Source organism: Melanerpes formicivorus, unplaced genomic scaffold (genome assembly GCF_026170545.1).
Source record: "Melanerpes formicivorus ecotype bairdi unplaced genomic scaffold, bMelFor1.0.p_v2 SCAF_24, whole genome shotgun sequence".
In the NCBI taxonomy this organism is placed as follows: Eukaryota; Metazoa; Chordata; class Aves; order Piciformes; family Picidae; genus Melanerpes; species Melanerpes formicivorus.
Genome location: NW_027142376.1, coordinates 11,344,967 through 11,361,598, shown reverse-complemented (window position 1 = coordinate 11,361,598; position 16,632 = coordinate 11,344,967). Strand labels below are relative to the sequence as shown.

The window sequence follows — 16,632 nt, the reverse complement described above, 5'->3', positions numbered from 1 at the left end:
GGTGGGTTTTGAAGATCTCTAATGAAGGAGACTCTGCAATCTCTCTGGGCAGCCTGTTCCAGTGCTCTGTCACTTCCACAGTGGGGGGGAACAATAAAAATCTCATGCTGATATGTAATTTCTGGCCTCTTTAGAGCTGCCTGGATCACAACTGGATTGCTATATGCCAGGGTTCGCCATAGCGTGACCTGGGGACAAAGCGGTAACCAGCAAAGGAGGGATGGAAGGAAAGGGGAAAGTGAGCACTTGCCCTTATTTTAGTTTCTTTGACATAAAGAGAATGAGGTTACAGAAAGGCTAAACTGCAGCAGCTCTTCCACTGGAGCCCTAACTGCTAAGTGTCCACCTGAGACTTTCAACACATTTACATCACTTTCAACTACTTGTCTCATGGACATTTTAAGTACTTGGTCACACATAGACCTTCAGCTTGCCCTCTAACCCCCTCGTGCCCCAGGTCTGTGTGGGTGCAAGGAACCTGCACATACTCCATTCTTCATGCATTTGCCTGATATCCATTCCATATTTTTCATGCTAGGACTAAGGGACACTATTTGAGCCTGGTGAGTACAAAATATGAGAGAACAGACACTCATCTGCATATCCACACTGCACACAGAGAGATCAGCAGAATCTGTCCCAGTACATCAGCAACGACCTCTATAAATACTGGTACCACATTTGCCAGTAAATGAAAGTCTCACACTAGACAAACAGAATGCAGCATGAGCATGTGGTACTCCACCTACAGTATGCCCAGAGACAATGCTAATATCCCTCATTGCTGAAGAGCCTTAAACAGCTGCTATTTCAAACAGCTGCTACCAGAGGACTATTTACTTCTTTCTCATGAAGTTGTGTAATTCATAGCTCTAAGATTACGCTGGCTGAAGCCCAGGAAAGGGAACAGATAGCCTGGACCAGTGAAAGATTTATGGTCTGATGTATCCTCATTTATAAGAAATAAAGACTGATGAGCAATAACAACTTATTGGAAAATTGTCTGCACTTTCCTCCACAGCACACAAACAGGAATTCCAAAAATATCAAACCCAGAATATTAGAGTTGGCCTCAGACTTCCAGCAATAGAGCTGAATATAGCTGTCACTGTGCTTGATAGGTCTTAATTATAATGAGGCACTGGGTGATACCTCTATAGTAGTTTGTCTTGTGCTGGAGAGTACTTTCTTCCAGGCCTTTTCAACCACTGCCTGTTAATGTTTCAGTGGAAAGGGGCCTTATTCCTTCTTCTGATAGTAGCAATTCCTGATGAAATGCCACCTGAGAGAGTGGCACTGATGATGGAAAGGCACTTCATGAAAATGTTTGTCATAGAATTTTTTTATGAAGGAATAACAGAGCCACAGTTCAGTCAGATAATGCTGAGTGGGATAATGACTAAATGACTGGCCTGCCCCTCAACATTTCAGCATGTGATCTCCTAAAGCAATAATTCAAAAAAGGTTTAGGACTAGAGTTAGGGATATCTGCTCTTGGTCTCTAAATAAAGACCACTCTCAGTAACTCCTTGACTGGTCTGTTCAGAATGTCACATGACACAAATAGAGCCAGTTACTTTAAAAGACTGATTTTCAAAGAAGAGTATTTACACAGATACACATTGGGCTGGAGGATACTCTCAAAGGTCATCTTGTCCAATCCCCCTCAGCAAGCAGGGACACTTCCCACTAGATCAGGCTGACCAGGGCCAAATCAAGTCTGAATTTGAATCATAGAATGATAGAATGGTCTGGGTTGGAAGTGACCACTGAAGGTCATCTAGTCCAACCCCCTCAGTGTAAGCAGGGGCATCCTCAACTAGACTAGGTTGCCCAGAGCCCTATCAAGCCTGTACTTCCTCTTGTTGAACCTCATGAGGTTCATCTGGGCCCCTGAATGTCTCCAGAAATGGGGTCTCAACCTCATCCTTGGGCAACCTGTTCCAGTATTTTACCACTCTCATTGTAAAGAACTTCTTCCTTATGCATAACCTAAACCTACCCTGATCCTGTTTCAAACCATTGCCCCTCATCCTACCACTAAGGTCCTTCCCCAGCATTCCTGTAGGTCCCCTATTGAAATGTAGCTATGAGGTCTCCCCAGAGCTTTCTCCTTTCAAGGCTTTATGGGTTTTTCTAACCTAAGTTTCTGAACTTAAGACAAAGGAATGAAGATTTCTGTCACTTTGCTGGTGCAGTTTTCTAATTATTGACATAGGTGAAAAAAGAGAATTCATCTTTCTTTAAGTTCTTCAGTAAAGTAAAGGAAATATCAGGAAGCCTCTGGAAGGCAAGGGCTCCCCCAGGAAGCTTGAAGGCCTTTGTTCAATGCTTTACTGTAAAAAAATTTTCCATGAGCAAACACAAGGTGCTCTGCTCCCTCCCCCCCTCCCCCAGCCCCATTCTTTGTTATGATTTGAACATAAATGAGCACATTCAGCTCATTAAAAATACTCTTAGACTATTGCATTTGCATTACTTATGTAAATTTGATTTGTAAATCTCTCAAAGAAATGATTAAGTTGAGGAGTGATAATTTAAAAAATGATCACATCTTCAGTATCTTGTGAAATGAAGTGAGTTTGTTATTTCTCTTCCAAACCTCTGAACTCTCAGAACAACCAGCTTCATCACAGAATCACAGAATCACCAAGGTTGGAAGAGACCTCAGAGATCACCGAGTCCAACCTGTCACCACAGACCTCATGACTAAACCATGGCACCAAGTGCCACATCCAATCCCCTCTTGAACACCTCCAGGGATGGGGACTCCACCACCTCCCTGGGCAGCACAGTGCCTAACAACTCTCTCAGTGAAGAACTTTCTCCTCACCCACAGCCTAAACTTCCCCTGGCACAGCTTGAGACTGTGTCCACTTGTTCTGGTGCTGGTTGCCTGGGAGAAGAGACCAACCCCCACCTGGCTACAACCTCCCTTCAGGTAGTTGTAGAGAGCAATAAGGTCTCCCCTGAGCCTCCTCTTCTCCAGACTAAACAACCCCAGCTCCCTCAGCCTCTCCTCACAGGGCTGTGCTCAAGGCCTCTCCCCAGCCTCGTTGCCCTTCTCTGGACACAGCCCACTATCTCTGTTCCAGCAAATACAAATACCTATAACTGGCCAAATTTTAAGTTGGATGATACCCTCTGTGTGGCTGGGAAGCAGCTTTCATGAACTTCATCAATATATCACCGCTTGCTTTCAGTGTACACATCTTTCCTCCACTGCATGCAAAAATTCAGCATAATATCAACCTGCTACAGACATCCTATGCCTTTTCTCCAGAAGTGAATCTTCCACATTATCTGTGGAAAGCAAGGCTGCTGTACCCACAAGATCTCTCACTGTGCAGGAGGCCACAGCCCCATTGGAAAAAAATGGAGAGGTCTACAAATTGAAATGGGTTGCAAACCACTGATGTAGTGGGTTTTCTAAGAAGGTTTCTCCTCCTTAAGGTGAGATTTGGAAACATACAGTCATGGAATCATAGAATCAGTCAGGGTTGGAAGGGACCACAAGGATCATCTAGTTCCAACCCCCTGCCATGGGCAGGGACACCCCACACTAGATCAGCCTGGCCAGAGCCTCGTCCAGCCTGGGCTTAAAGACCTCCAGGGACGGGGCTTCAACCACCTCTCTGGACAACCCATTCCAGGGCTTCACCACTCTCATGGTGAAGAATTTCTTCCTCACATCCAGCCTGAATCTCCCCACCTCCAGCTTCATTCCATTCCCCCTAGGCTTATCACTACCTGATATCCTGACAAGTGCCACCCCAGCCATCTTGTAGGCCCCCTTCAGATACTGGAAGGCCACAATTAGGTCACCTCGGAGCCTTCTCTTCTCCAGACTGAACAGCCCCAACTCCTTCAGTCTGTCCTCATAGGAGAGGTGCTCCAGCCCTCTGATCATCCTCGTGGCCCTTCTCTGGACACGTTCCAGCATGTCCATATTCCTCTTGTAATAGAGGCTCCAGAACTGGATGCAGTACTCCAGGTGGGGTCTCACCAGAGCTGAGTAGAGGGGGGGAATCATACCCTAGAACTCAAGAGATATCTGTAGTGTATTGATACGGGAGTTAAACCAGAAGATCAGTCTCTCTACCATCTCCTCTGACTCATCCCCTCATCCTTTCATGCTGGAGGACTGCTCTCCCAGGGGAATGGGTGTGCTCTTGGCTACTGCAGTGGAATCAATTGAAGTTTCAACACTGAAATTCCTGTATTTGTTTCGCTACCACCACTAATATCTGCCAGGCATCACAGCACAAGGATCCTTTCTGCCTGGCAGCAGATACTTTGACCAAAGAAGAGAGAGGAGGGGGAAGAAATGAACCAAATGAGATTAACTGAAAAATACTGATTAAATAGAAGAAGCTCAGTCATCAGTGAGGTTAACTTTACTGAGTTCCTTCCTTTGATCATCTAAACATTTCTGTTAGAAATATTCCACATTATTATAAATATTTCTGAATTTAATTCTGAATAAAAATCATCTCTTCTTTCCACAGAAGGAGAAATTGAGAATTCAAATGCAATATGTCTTAAATATATAGATGCATAGATGCATCTGAAATAAACAGGGTATTTCCAAGAGATGTTTTTACTCCTTATAAGGGCTATGGTTTACTGAAAGCAGAATCAGGACTGTTTTCTAAGTTTTGATTTTGGCACTTGGATTTCCTTCTGTGGAGAAAACTGTCATGCCATTTTGCCCCAGAGATTTCCTTGAGGCTGCATTTTCCTCCAAATTGTGCTGCTATGAGCTCATGGTCCTTCTTATGAGTAAAAAGGTCCTCTTTGCAAATTCCTGATTTCAGGGACAGTCATTTCGTATAGGTCAGTATTTAAAACATTTCTATGCGCTTTATAAGCTCAAAATTCAACTGTTCACAAAATACTGTTTTAAAAAGTCTTGCTCACAATGACAGCATCTTGTGTCCCAGAGAATTTTCAACCCATTGCTCTGTATATTTTCACTTATTTGCCAGTTACCTTTTCCCCTTCTACTTTTTCTCACTGAGAAGGCTGCACTTCAGGTTCAACTCACAGAATCACAGAATGTTAGGGGCTGGAAGGGTCCTCAAAAGATCATCTACACCAACCCCCCTGCCAGAGCAGGATCACACAGGAATGCATCCAGACTCCACAACCCACCCTGGGCAGCCTGTTCCAGTGTTCCGTCACCCTCACAGTGACAAAAGTTTTCCTCATGTTGCCAAAGAACTTCTTATGCCTCACCTTCCACCTGTTATCCCTTGTCCTGTCATTGAGCAGCATCAAGCAGAGCCTGGCTCCATCCTCTTGGCGCTCACCCTTTATATAAACATTCATGAGGTCACCCCTTAGTCTCTTTTTCTCCAAGCTAAAGAGCTGCAGCTCCCTCAGTCTCTCACCATAAGGAAGATGTTTCATGCCCTTAATCATTTTTGTGGCTCTGTGCTGGACTCTTTCAAGCAGTTCCTCTCTTTGTTACACATAATGCAAAATCCCGAGCAGTGTCTAACTTACATGCAAGGTAAATATATTCTAAAACTCTTTGTTCATGGTTTGCATATGAGGGTACTACTGCATTTCTAGACAGGCCTGGAAATTGTCTCTCATAGAAAAGAAAAACAAAATATATTTGTCTAGGTATGAAATAGAATAGAAAAGAATAGACCAGGTTGGAAATACCTTTGAGATCATCGAGTCCAACCTATCATCCAACACTATCTAATCAACTAAACCATGGCACCAAGCATCCAGTCTCTTCCTAAACACTTCCAGTGATGGTGACTCCACCACCTCCCTGGGCAGCACATTCCACTCTTTCTGTGAAGAACTTCTTCCTAACATTCAGTCTAAACCTCCCCTGGCACAGCTTGAGATTGTGTCTGCTTGTTCTGGTGCTAGTTGCCTGGGAGAAGTGACCGACCCCCACCTGGCTACAACCTCCCTTCAGGTAGTTGTAGAGAGCAAGAAGGTCTCCCCTGAGCATCCTCTTCTCCAGGCTAAGCAACCCCAGCTCCCTCAGCCTCTCCTCATAGGGCTTGTGCTTCAAACCCCTCCCCAGCTTTGTTGTGCTTCTCTGGACACATTCCAGCAAGTCAACATCATTCCTAAACTGAGGGGCCCAGAACTGGACACAGTACTCACTTGGATGTGTTAAATCTCATGCCCTTGGACTCTGCCCATCTGTCCAGCTTGTCAAGTTCCCTCTACAGAGCCCTTTTACCCCCTAACAAATCAACACCTGCCCCCAGCTTGGTGTTTCCTGCGAATTTGCTGATGATGGACTCAATGACCTCATCCAGATCATCAATAAAGATATTAAAGAGCATGGGGCCCAGCACTAATCCCTGGGGGACACCTCTAGTGACTGGCTGCCAGCTGGATGTGGCACCATTCACCACCACTCCCTGGGCTCAGCCCTCCAGCCAGTTCCTAACCCAGCACAGAGTGCTGCTGTCCAAGCCACGGGCTGACAGCTTGGCCAGCAGTTTGCTGTGGGGGACGGTATCAAAGGCCTTGCTGGAGTCCAGGTAGCCTACATCCACAGCCTTCCCCATGTCCACCAGGTGGTCACCTGGTCACAGAAAGAGATCAATCCTAGACACTGAGGATTACAGAATGCAACTAAGTAGTACCTATCTCCTTGGAAGCATAAAAAGAAATCTATGTCTGAGTTATAAATGGGCCTAGTACAAATCTACTAATCATTTCCAAACGCCTGCTGCTGGTAAAGAAGGGATGATTGACATCAGGATCAACTTTTTCAGCCCTTCACTTGTACTGATTTTACAAGAAAATCAGGAAGTCTCTCAAATTACCTACTGTATGTTTTCCTCTCTAAATTACTGTTTGCATTAGACAAAACTGTAATGAGTAGTGGATGAAAAAAAAGAGAAACAACAAAAGCAACATTCCTGAGTAGCAATGTTGTAACTTTCAAAGAGAGAATTAAGCCCACGTTTATTTCTTTACATAGTTTGCCAACCGATGTTGAGAGAAAACAAAAGCAAAAGGGGAAAAGGAGGAAGGAAAGGAAGGGGAGGCTATGGAGGTTAACCTCTTGCCTATTTAGAAACAAAAATGTAACCCATCTGACAGAAGCAAGAAAGCAATCAATAGAAGATTCAGTCATGGCAATTCCTAAATATCATTATGTCTGTCAAACCAAATTCAGTGACATTCAGTGGTGTATGTTGCTGTTCTGATATATGCACCAATACAGTAGTGGTAATATTCTCTTGCAAGGAAGACAACACAAATATTGAAATGGTCCAAATTTCACAGAAACTTTCACAGAAATTATCTAAGGTTTCAAAACCTTAGGGCCAATGGCATCCTGGCCTGCATCAGGAACAGTGTGGCCACCAGGAGCAGGGAGGTCATTCTGCCCCTGTACACTGCACTGGTTAGGCCACACCTCGAGTACTGTGTCCAGTTCTGGGCCCCTCAGTTTAGGAAGGAGGTTGACTTGCTGGAACGAGTCCAGAGAAGGGCAACAAAGTTGGTGAGGGGTTTGGAACACAAGCCCTATGAGGAGAGGCTGAGGGAGCTGGGGTTGCTCAGCCTGGAGAAGAGGAGACTCAGGGGTGACCTTATCACTCTCTACAACTACCTGAAGGGAGGTTGTAGACAGGCGGATGATGGTCTCTTCTCCCAGGCACCCAGTACCAGAACAAGAGGACACAGTCTCAGGCTGTGCCAGGGGAGGTTCAGGTTGGATGTTAGGAAGAAGTTCTATACAGAAAGAGTGATTGCGCTATGGAATGGGTTGCCCGGGGAGGTGGTGGAGTCGCCGTCATTGAAGGTGTTCAGAAGGAGACTTGATGGGGTGCTTGGTGCCATGGGTTAGCTGTTTGGGTGGGTTGGATTGGTTGATGGGTTGGACACGATGATCTTGAAGGTCTCTTCCAACCTGGTTTGGTTTATTCTATTCTATTCCAAAATATTGTGACTATAAAAACAACCAACCAAACAAAACCCAACTTCATCCTTTGGGCTGACCTGACATAGAAAAGCTACAATCTTTAGAACTGCTCTTGCAGAAAGAGTGCAAAAACTAAGAAACTTCAGGCTGAGACAAGGAATTTAATTTGGTTTCAGTTTATGTGAGATTTATCCCTTCCTAGCAGATACATTTCAAGTAAAACCTCTCTTAAATACACATATCAAGAGATTGGATTTCTGAGTAACCAAAAAAAAATGAGTAGATCTGCAACAATGATTATCTTGTAAATTTTAAGTTGCAGTTTTTAATCCAATCTGATCACAATTTGAAGCTGTTTTTGATTCCCCAGATGCATTTTCAATTAATGAACAATTATTTTTTTTTGAGATATGTCACCCCCTTCTAGACTCCTCCATTGGAACTTAAGAGGTAAATTAGGCAAATTAGGTAAATTCTAGACTTGTCCATTGGAACTTAAGAGGTAAATTAGGTAAATTAGGTAAATTCTAGACTTGTCTATTGGAACTTAAGAGGTAAATTAGGTAAATTAGGTAAATTCTAGACTTGTCCATTGGAACTTAAGAGGTAAATTAGGTAAATTCTAGACTTGTCCATTGGAACTTAAGAGGTAAATTAGGCAAATTAGGTAAATTCTAGACTTGTCCATTGGAACGTAAGAGGTAAATCAGGTAAATTCAGATAGGATCTGAATACAATTAGCCTCTAACACCATCTCAACATGATTCCAGAGAAAGTTCCAAAACAGAGTGCTGAATTAAACTACTGTGTCTCAGGAAGAGCATTAAAATGAAAAAGGGACTTTATGCAGAAATTGTGCCAGTTATTAGGTCAGAATTTAACTGCAAATATTTCTAACATCTGCAGGTTTTACTGTACATTTGTTGCACCTGTATGTTAGATGCTAATATGACAGCCTTGGTCCTTAGTCCAGAGCTGGTCAGCCATCACAAATCCTCAGTCAAATGCCTTAGTAAATCTGCTGAGTATTTCCTGAGGCTTCAAACAAAAGTGGAATGGTAAGGACTAGAGAGTGCTATTTAAGTTCAGGCGTTCTTCCCTGGTTACAATTAGTCAAATAACTAAGTACCACAAAAACAAAACAAAACAAAACAAAGAAACCCCCACACCCAACCCCCCCAGCAAAACAACCCTGAAATGCCCTAGAGAAATTCAGTATGTTCCTGAAGACATATTTTTAAAGGTAAGCCAATTTAACAGCCAGCTAAAGTATTTCTATATGGTTATGAAGTGATCTACAAAAATGTATGATAGGAATAACATTTTTTATTACATTCTGCAGCATAGCCTGAAAACTTTACCAAAAAAAATCATAATCCTCTTCTACAAAATTGCTCAGAAGCTCTCCATAAAAGAGAGCAAAACCTCTGAGATCAGCTTGGCCAGAGGTAACACCGCAGCAAAGCTGCTCCTCCCTCCTAAACCTCCTGCCATTTCCTCCCTACAGCAGAGTACTGGGCACGGCTGTCTGCCTACTTTGCACGCACAAATTTGAAGCCAGTGACAGAACTGTTAGTGCCATTTCTCTGAGGTCTGCCTGAATGAGCAATAATCCTCAAGCACGCTCAGTGTTAATACTATTTAAACCTCAGATGTTTTAGAAATGCCCTTCACATAAGTATTCAAAAATGCAAAGGCTTATCTGAGCAATAGCCAGATACTTCTTGGTCTAGATACCACAGGATTGGTCCAGCGTGAGAATGCTGAGGGAGTAATCTCTTGGACAGAATTTTAATGTTTTTCTTTGGGGAAGAGAATACAGAATGAACCAGGTTGGAAAAGACCTTGGGGATCATCAAGTCCAACCCATCACCCAACACCATCTGATCAACTAAACCATGGTACTAAGTGCCACATCGAGTCCCCTTTTAAACACTTCCAGTGATGGTGACTCCACCACTCTCCTGGGCAGCCCATTCCAATGGCAAATCATTGTTTCTGTGAAGAATTTCTTCCTAACATCCATCCTAAACCTCTGCCTGGCATAGCTTAAGACTGTGTCCTCTTGTTCTATCACAGAAAAAAAGCAGAGGTGGAGGGAATATTCCCAGATCCCATTTGTAATCAGAACTATGACACTTGTCCTGCATGAATTATTTCTTCCTACTCAGTACCTGTTCATTTTAAAAGAAACTAAAGTTGACAGGAGTAATTGCAACAAGGTTACCCAGGTGCTGCTACACAGAGAACAACTGAAAGGTCCATCACAGAAACATAGAATCATAGAGGAAAAGACCTCAAAGATCATCAAGTCCAACCTGTCACCCAACACCTCATGACTACTAAACCATGGCACCAAGTGCCACATCCAGTCCCCTTGTGAACACCTCCAGGGATGGTGACTCTACCACGTCTCTGGGCAGCACATCCCAACGGCTAATGACTCTCTCTGTGAAGAACTTCCTCCTCACCTCGAGCCTAAACTTCCCTTGGTGCAGTTTGAGACTCTGTGTCCTCTTGTTCTGGTGCTGGTTGAATGGGAGAAGAGACCAAGCCCCTCCTGGCTACAACCTCCCTTCAGGTAGTTGTAGACAGCAATAAGGTCTCCCCTGAGCCTTCTCTTCTCCAGGCTAAGCAACCCCAGCTCCCTCAGCCTCTCCTCACAGGGCTTGTGCTCAAAGCCTCTCCCCAGCCTCGTTGCCCTTCTCTGGACATGTCCTACTTAAATTGAGGGTCCCAGAACTGGACACAGTACTCAAGGTGTGGCCTAACCAGTGCTGAGTCCAGGGGCACAGTGTCTTCCCTGCTCCTGCTGGCCCCACTATTTCTGAGGCAGGCCATCATGCTTAGAGTAAGATCATTAAATGGCAAAGAGTTAGAAAAACTCTATTGCATATAAAATATGAGAGTGATTATACAGAAAGAGTTTATGTTGTAAAGGAGAAAATTAACAATGGTGTCAAAGAAATCAAATAAATGAGTGACTCTAAAAGAAAACATGCATTCTTTGATGCTTTGAGTAATGAATATCCAAGGTGCAGCAAGGTATTAACCAGAAGTCAGCAAACATAAAAACACCTAAGGAAACATTTCTACCCTGAAATAGAAATTTCTGAGTTTGCATCTATATATAATTTGTAGGTTATCCATAACAACAGCTCTGCAGCTGACTTAACAATAAGGAATGATGTCTCCCAGCACTGCAAATTAGCTTTTAAATACTGATACTATAAACATACCAAGCACTCCCTGCCTCTACATCACAGCAATATCACTTTGCTTGCTATGAGGCACTCCACTAGCAGCAAATAAACTCTGTATGCTGTAATAAGCTGATGTTGCAAGGCCACAGGTGTAATGGTAGCTTGTTCACTTTAGCTTTGTATCCTTTTGTTTATTGATTTGAACTAAAGGAAGTATAGAACAGTGGAGAATATAGCTATGATGGCATTTACTATTTAAACAGAGATTTAGAAGTCTTTAAAATACCGATTGTTGACCATATTAAGGGTTTATTATTGTCTTCCCTATACTGCCTTTCGTTTTTTAAGCTCTGCATACAATGACCTGAGTTTTCTGCTTGAAGTACTCCTTGGGCAGTTGTTCCTCAGTAGATCCTTAACATGACAAATCATAATGGCTCCTAGGAAGATGTCTCCAGCTTTTGAGACATATAGCGTAACAGGCTGCAATGAACCTTTGGAGACTTCTCTCATGTCTTGTTGCCAACGTGGCTGCCATACTGCCACTTTTAGCCCAAATATATTTTGGAGCATTTCTGTCAGAACAGTGTACAATAAACACCTTACTGGAAGGAAAAATTTATATGTTTTCAAGAGGTCTTTCTGTTTACTTTAGGAGCTCACCAACTGTGCTAGAGTATATATGCCATAAGGCAATGGTCTGAAAAGTATCAGTGGGCACAGTAAAAGTAGTTGCATAAATGCAGCAGTTCTCTAGGAAAAAAAACAACTTAGTAATACTAAATAGTTTTCTCATTCATTTGCTTTGTAAAATTGAAGTAAATGCAGCACACAACAACCCCATGCAGTCCTATAGGCTGGGGTCGGAGTGGCTGGAGAGCTGCCAAACAGAAAAGGACCTAGGTGCACTGATTGACAGCTGGATGAACATGAGCCAGCAGTGTGCCCAGGTGGCCAAGAAGGCAAACGGCATCCTGGCCTGCATCAGGAATAGTGTGGCCAGCAGGAGTCATTCTGCCCCTGTACTCAGCACTGGTTAGGCCACACCTTGAGTACTGTGTCCAGTTCTGGGCCCCTCAATTTAAGAAGGACATCGAGACACTTGAACATGTCCAGAGAAGGGCAACAAGGCTGGGGAGAGGTCTCGAGCACAAGCCCTAGGAGGAGAGGCTGAGGGAGCTGGGGTTGCTTAGACTGGGAAAGAGAAGGCTCAGGGGAGACCTCATTGCTCTCTACAACTACCTGAAGGGAGGTTGTAGCCAGAAGGGAGTTGGCCACTTCTCCCAGGCAATCAGCACCAGAACAAGAGGACACAGACTCAAGCTGTGCCAGGGGAAGTTTAGGCTTGAGGTGAGGAGGAAGTTCTTCACAGAGAGAGTTATTAGCCGTTGGAATGGGCTGCCCAGGGAGATGGTGGAGTCATCATCCCTGGAGGTGTTCAAGAGGGGACTGGATGTGGCACATGGTGCCGTGGTTTAGTAGTCATGAGGTGTTGGGTGACAGGTTGGACTTGATGATATTTGAGGTCTTTTCCAACCTTATTGATTCTATGAAAACACACACACACACACAAAAAAAAAAAAAGTGGGGGAAAGAAGGGAAAAAAAACCCAACCCCACAAAATGTCCCTATCAACTTTTATCCTAGAATGTCCTTTTCTGAAGTCTATAAATTAGCCCATCAACCTTTGCAGCTATAACCATGCAAAAGATGGTACCATGAACAGATCTATGTCATTAATTCAAGAAGAGTAAACAAACTCTTGGAGAGTCAAATAAATTCCTTTCACATTTCACCCACATTTGCAGTCACTTTGTGTACAAGTACACAGGAAGGAAGGTCCAGTGACACACTTTGTAACGGCTAGATTTTCCTTCTTTTGTTTTTCCTTAAACTTTGTACACATGATGAAGCTGAGGCTACTGGAAACTATTGTGTCTTGTACAGAATGAAGAGCCCAACTCAGATAAGGTTTGGGGAAACTTTTATACAGCCCATACATTTTGAATGCGCAAATGCATCGCTCCCTCTTGTGACCCTTTTGTAAGAGCCCGGGTACTCTCCAAAGATATTTTAACAACAGGAATTACTGGAGGAAATAACAGTTGAGTTGCTTAAGTATAAATTTATCTGGGGTTTATAAAAGGTATACCATGGGTACTGATGGCACACCAGTAAGAGAATACTGGGCTCAGATCTGGCAGCAGAGTGCTCACGGTGAGACCAGGGTACACACAGTTCCACACTAAGCTCTGAAATTCTTTTGCTGTAACTTTACACTCTGCACATTATTATAAGCCTCCCTCTCTTCCATGCTTATACAGCTTCTCCTGTGTGAAACTAGTGCATTTTGTGTGCAATTTCTTCACAGCCCTGAAAGGTAGACCTTAAGGTCTGCAGCTTACTTCTGCCAAACCCCAGGAAAGTAATTGCTGCGTGGCACTTACCTCTCCTTCTCTAGGCCACGGCCTTCCATTCTGTGTGTATTTGCTTTGATTCTGGCGCTTCTTTTGCCCTCCATCAGCAAATTTGCACAGCAAAGGCTCAGTGGGGGCTGTGAAGACAAGAAACCCAGTCTCTATTAGCATCCCCCCCAAAGAAAGTCATTATACCAGCAACAGTAGTGCTTTGTCATACTGATCTTTTGAAGTAAAATCTTGCCTTCTGCAGATATTTTTTGCCTCTTTTAGCCTTGAGTCCGCTGGCAGCTGTTCTTATTAACTAAGCTTCAAAAAATATATACTGGCAGCCCTTAAAAGAATTTAGCAAATATTGTTGAAAAAATAATCAGCCTACGCAGAATGTTAAGTTGATGTAGTGGAATTGTAGAATCAGGCATTAGTTCCAGCTAAGTTAGACAAGTATTCATGGCCAGCATTAGTGCAAGGATAAACACTGCTTTAAAGTAGCTTTCTGTTTTTTTTTTTGTTGTAAAAACTTTGCTGCAAGAATCTGTTTAAGCAGTTAGCATTCTCGCTATTTCTGTGTTTCACAGACTCCAATCCTTCAAAAATCTGAATAAACAGAATAAAATTGAGATTTTTTTTTTAATATATATATATATTTTTATTTTTTTTAATATGTTTTTTGCCAGGCATAGTCCAATTAGCCACCTTCTCCTCTTCTCTTCCAAGCAAGTTGGCAGCTGAGAAATGCCTTTCCTCTCCAACTGAGATCTGGTGTGTGTGAAGATATCAGTCAGGGGGCCAGAGCCCGGAGAAGAGAGGATGGATACTCACAGAGCTGCACACCCCAAAGGACAGCTCACAATAGGGTGCCCTAGTGAATACATCAAATGGGTGTCACAGGAAGGGAACTTTTCCCCATCTGCCCAGCTTTTCACAGCCTCCTTAAATATTTTTCAGCCAAAACTGTAAATAGCTTTCTGGTGGAAGCTTGCCTTTGCTGCCTCCTTCTTAAAAGAGGAGCCAGATTCCACCCTCTTGATTAGATGTATGTCAGGATTGCTCTTTATTGCCTACATCAACAGAGAAGTAAACCAATATTGGCCTGTTTAAAAGAAATCTAAAAAAAGATATGTCACATCTGAATCTCTACAGGATTTTTTTCAGTTCCCAAGCACTACTTAATTAACCAGGGGTTTTGGTAGAAAAAAAGGCATGAAATCTGTTTTTTACCCCCCATTTCCTGTTTCTGCAAGATGAAACAAAAGGGATGTGAAGGAAATGTTGCAGTAGGGGATTCAGTCAAGCTGCTGAGTTATTTATTTGTAATAAAAATTATTATTTGGATAAAAGGCAAGATAAGATCATATAATACTAAAATAATCTCACCTTCCCAATCTCTTAGTTACAACCACCTCAAAACGAGCAGGAAAGTGTAGATTACAATCATGATCACTTGAAAACTGCAACCAAGGAGCAATACACATAAAGAATCTTACATCAACAACCCACAATTTCTCTCTGGGACAGCATCACTTTGGCTACTTCTGAAGCTTTAACAGCTTTGTTTTTTCATTACCATTTTAGCAGGCTAGTAATTTCCAAGGTCACTAGAAACTGAACTGCAGGGAACAATCTATTATTGGCAGAAAGCTCGACTGTGACCCTAGAGGTCCTTCCCCACCTCTGACTTCGATTATTGTATCAGATTTTTGGTAGAAGCAATGCTCAGCCAACCATTTAAATTTTAAAATAATGAAGGTTTAAAAGCATCCAGGTGGCTATGGACATTCTTTTTGCAGATGGAGAGATTTTACAGAGCTGATTGCCCTGCACTTTCATCAGCTTTACGCCACAGTGCGATACTGTGTGTTTTCAGAGTGGTTACTTACAATTCACTGCAACGTGACAGTGAGTGAGGAGCAGATGCTAAGCCAGCATTTGAGAAAGACCTACTAAACCTCACATCTGTACTTTCAAAAGCTTTTTGTCTTTAAACAAACAGTTATCAAGTAACATACAATAGTGTTAGGAGGAGCACGTGAAAAAAATCTGTAGATTGGATATTTGCCATCACATGATGCTCTGCTAATGTATATGTGGTATTAGTCCCTATACTGTGATGTGGCTAGGCAAGCTAGGAAATCATATGGTTTACTAGATATACTCTCTCAGTGTATTAGGTAACCACAAATAGGAAGCTGTTGCCATTCCTGAAATTCCCAATAGACAAGCATTACCATCTGACAAATTCATATTTGATAACTTGGGGCTTCCTACAGTTTACTAAGACTGAACAGAACTTTATGTCCCCCATATAGAAAAAAAAATGTGAAGAACATTTTACAGACTTTTCAGGACGAAGGGAAAAAAAAAGGACAATGGTACCATGCCTTTCACAGGCAAGTTTCTACATGGGAGTTAATATTCCTCTACAGTAAACTGACTGGAATGCTGGGGAAAAAAAGTTGATCTGTGTCAGTCAACATCAACATAAGCAAAAAGATCAAAAGAAAATGTTCTGTTGGGAGGATATAGTCCAGATAAGATGTTAACTAACCTCAAACTATGAAGAATTAATTTAATAACCTCTTTTCTTTCAGGACATAAGGTAGAGTGTAGCAGACTTAGATGTTCAAAGAGGTTGCTCTGAGTACACAGGAAAACTCAGATCTCTGTTTTTTTTTCCAGCGCTCTTGAAATCCTTCCTAAGAAAAGTCCTTTTGGCTTTGCATGATCAGATGCACATTAATATTTGACATCAGTTCTATCATACTTATTAATCAAAAACACAACATCAGAAGATCAGAAAAAGCATATCTCATTCCAGAACATTAGCAAAACTATTTCTAAGTAGAATTCCTTTAAAATAGTTTATTGGAATGACATAAGTGCTTTAAAAACAATAAATTTACTTTAGAAAAGGAAGAGTAGATACTGTGGTTATCAATTCAAAATGAAGGTATTTAGGAACTCTACAAACAATATCAACATTGCATGAATAATATCAAAGGATTGCAGTAGAAGTGTGATATATTACCCTCAAATACTTCAGAAGGGGAGGAATGAAAAAGGGAAATATTCTATATGTTTTCTTCTTTTGTACTCT

The 16,632-nt window shown here is 42.4% G+C and overlaps 1 protein-coding gene across 13 annotated transcripts in view; it reads right to left on the bottom strand.

Moving 5' to 3' along the window:
- The window catches only part of RBMS3 (RNA binding motif single stranded interacting protein 3), a 929,122-nt gene that overhangs the window by 94,773 nt on the left and 817,717 nt on the right, over nt 1-16,632 (bottom strand). For all 13 annotated transcript variants that reach the window (XM_068152893.1, XM_068152894.1, XM_068152892.1 and 10 more), the window contains one exon: nt 13,566-13,672. In XM_068152893.1, coding sequence (XP_068008994.1) covers nt 13,566-13,672 — 107 coding nt within the window. The remainder of the gene's footprint in view (nt 1-13,565; nt 13,673-16,632) is intronic.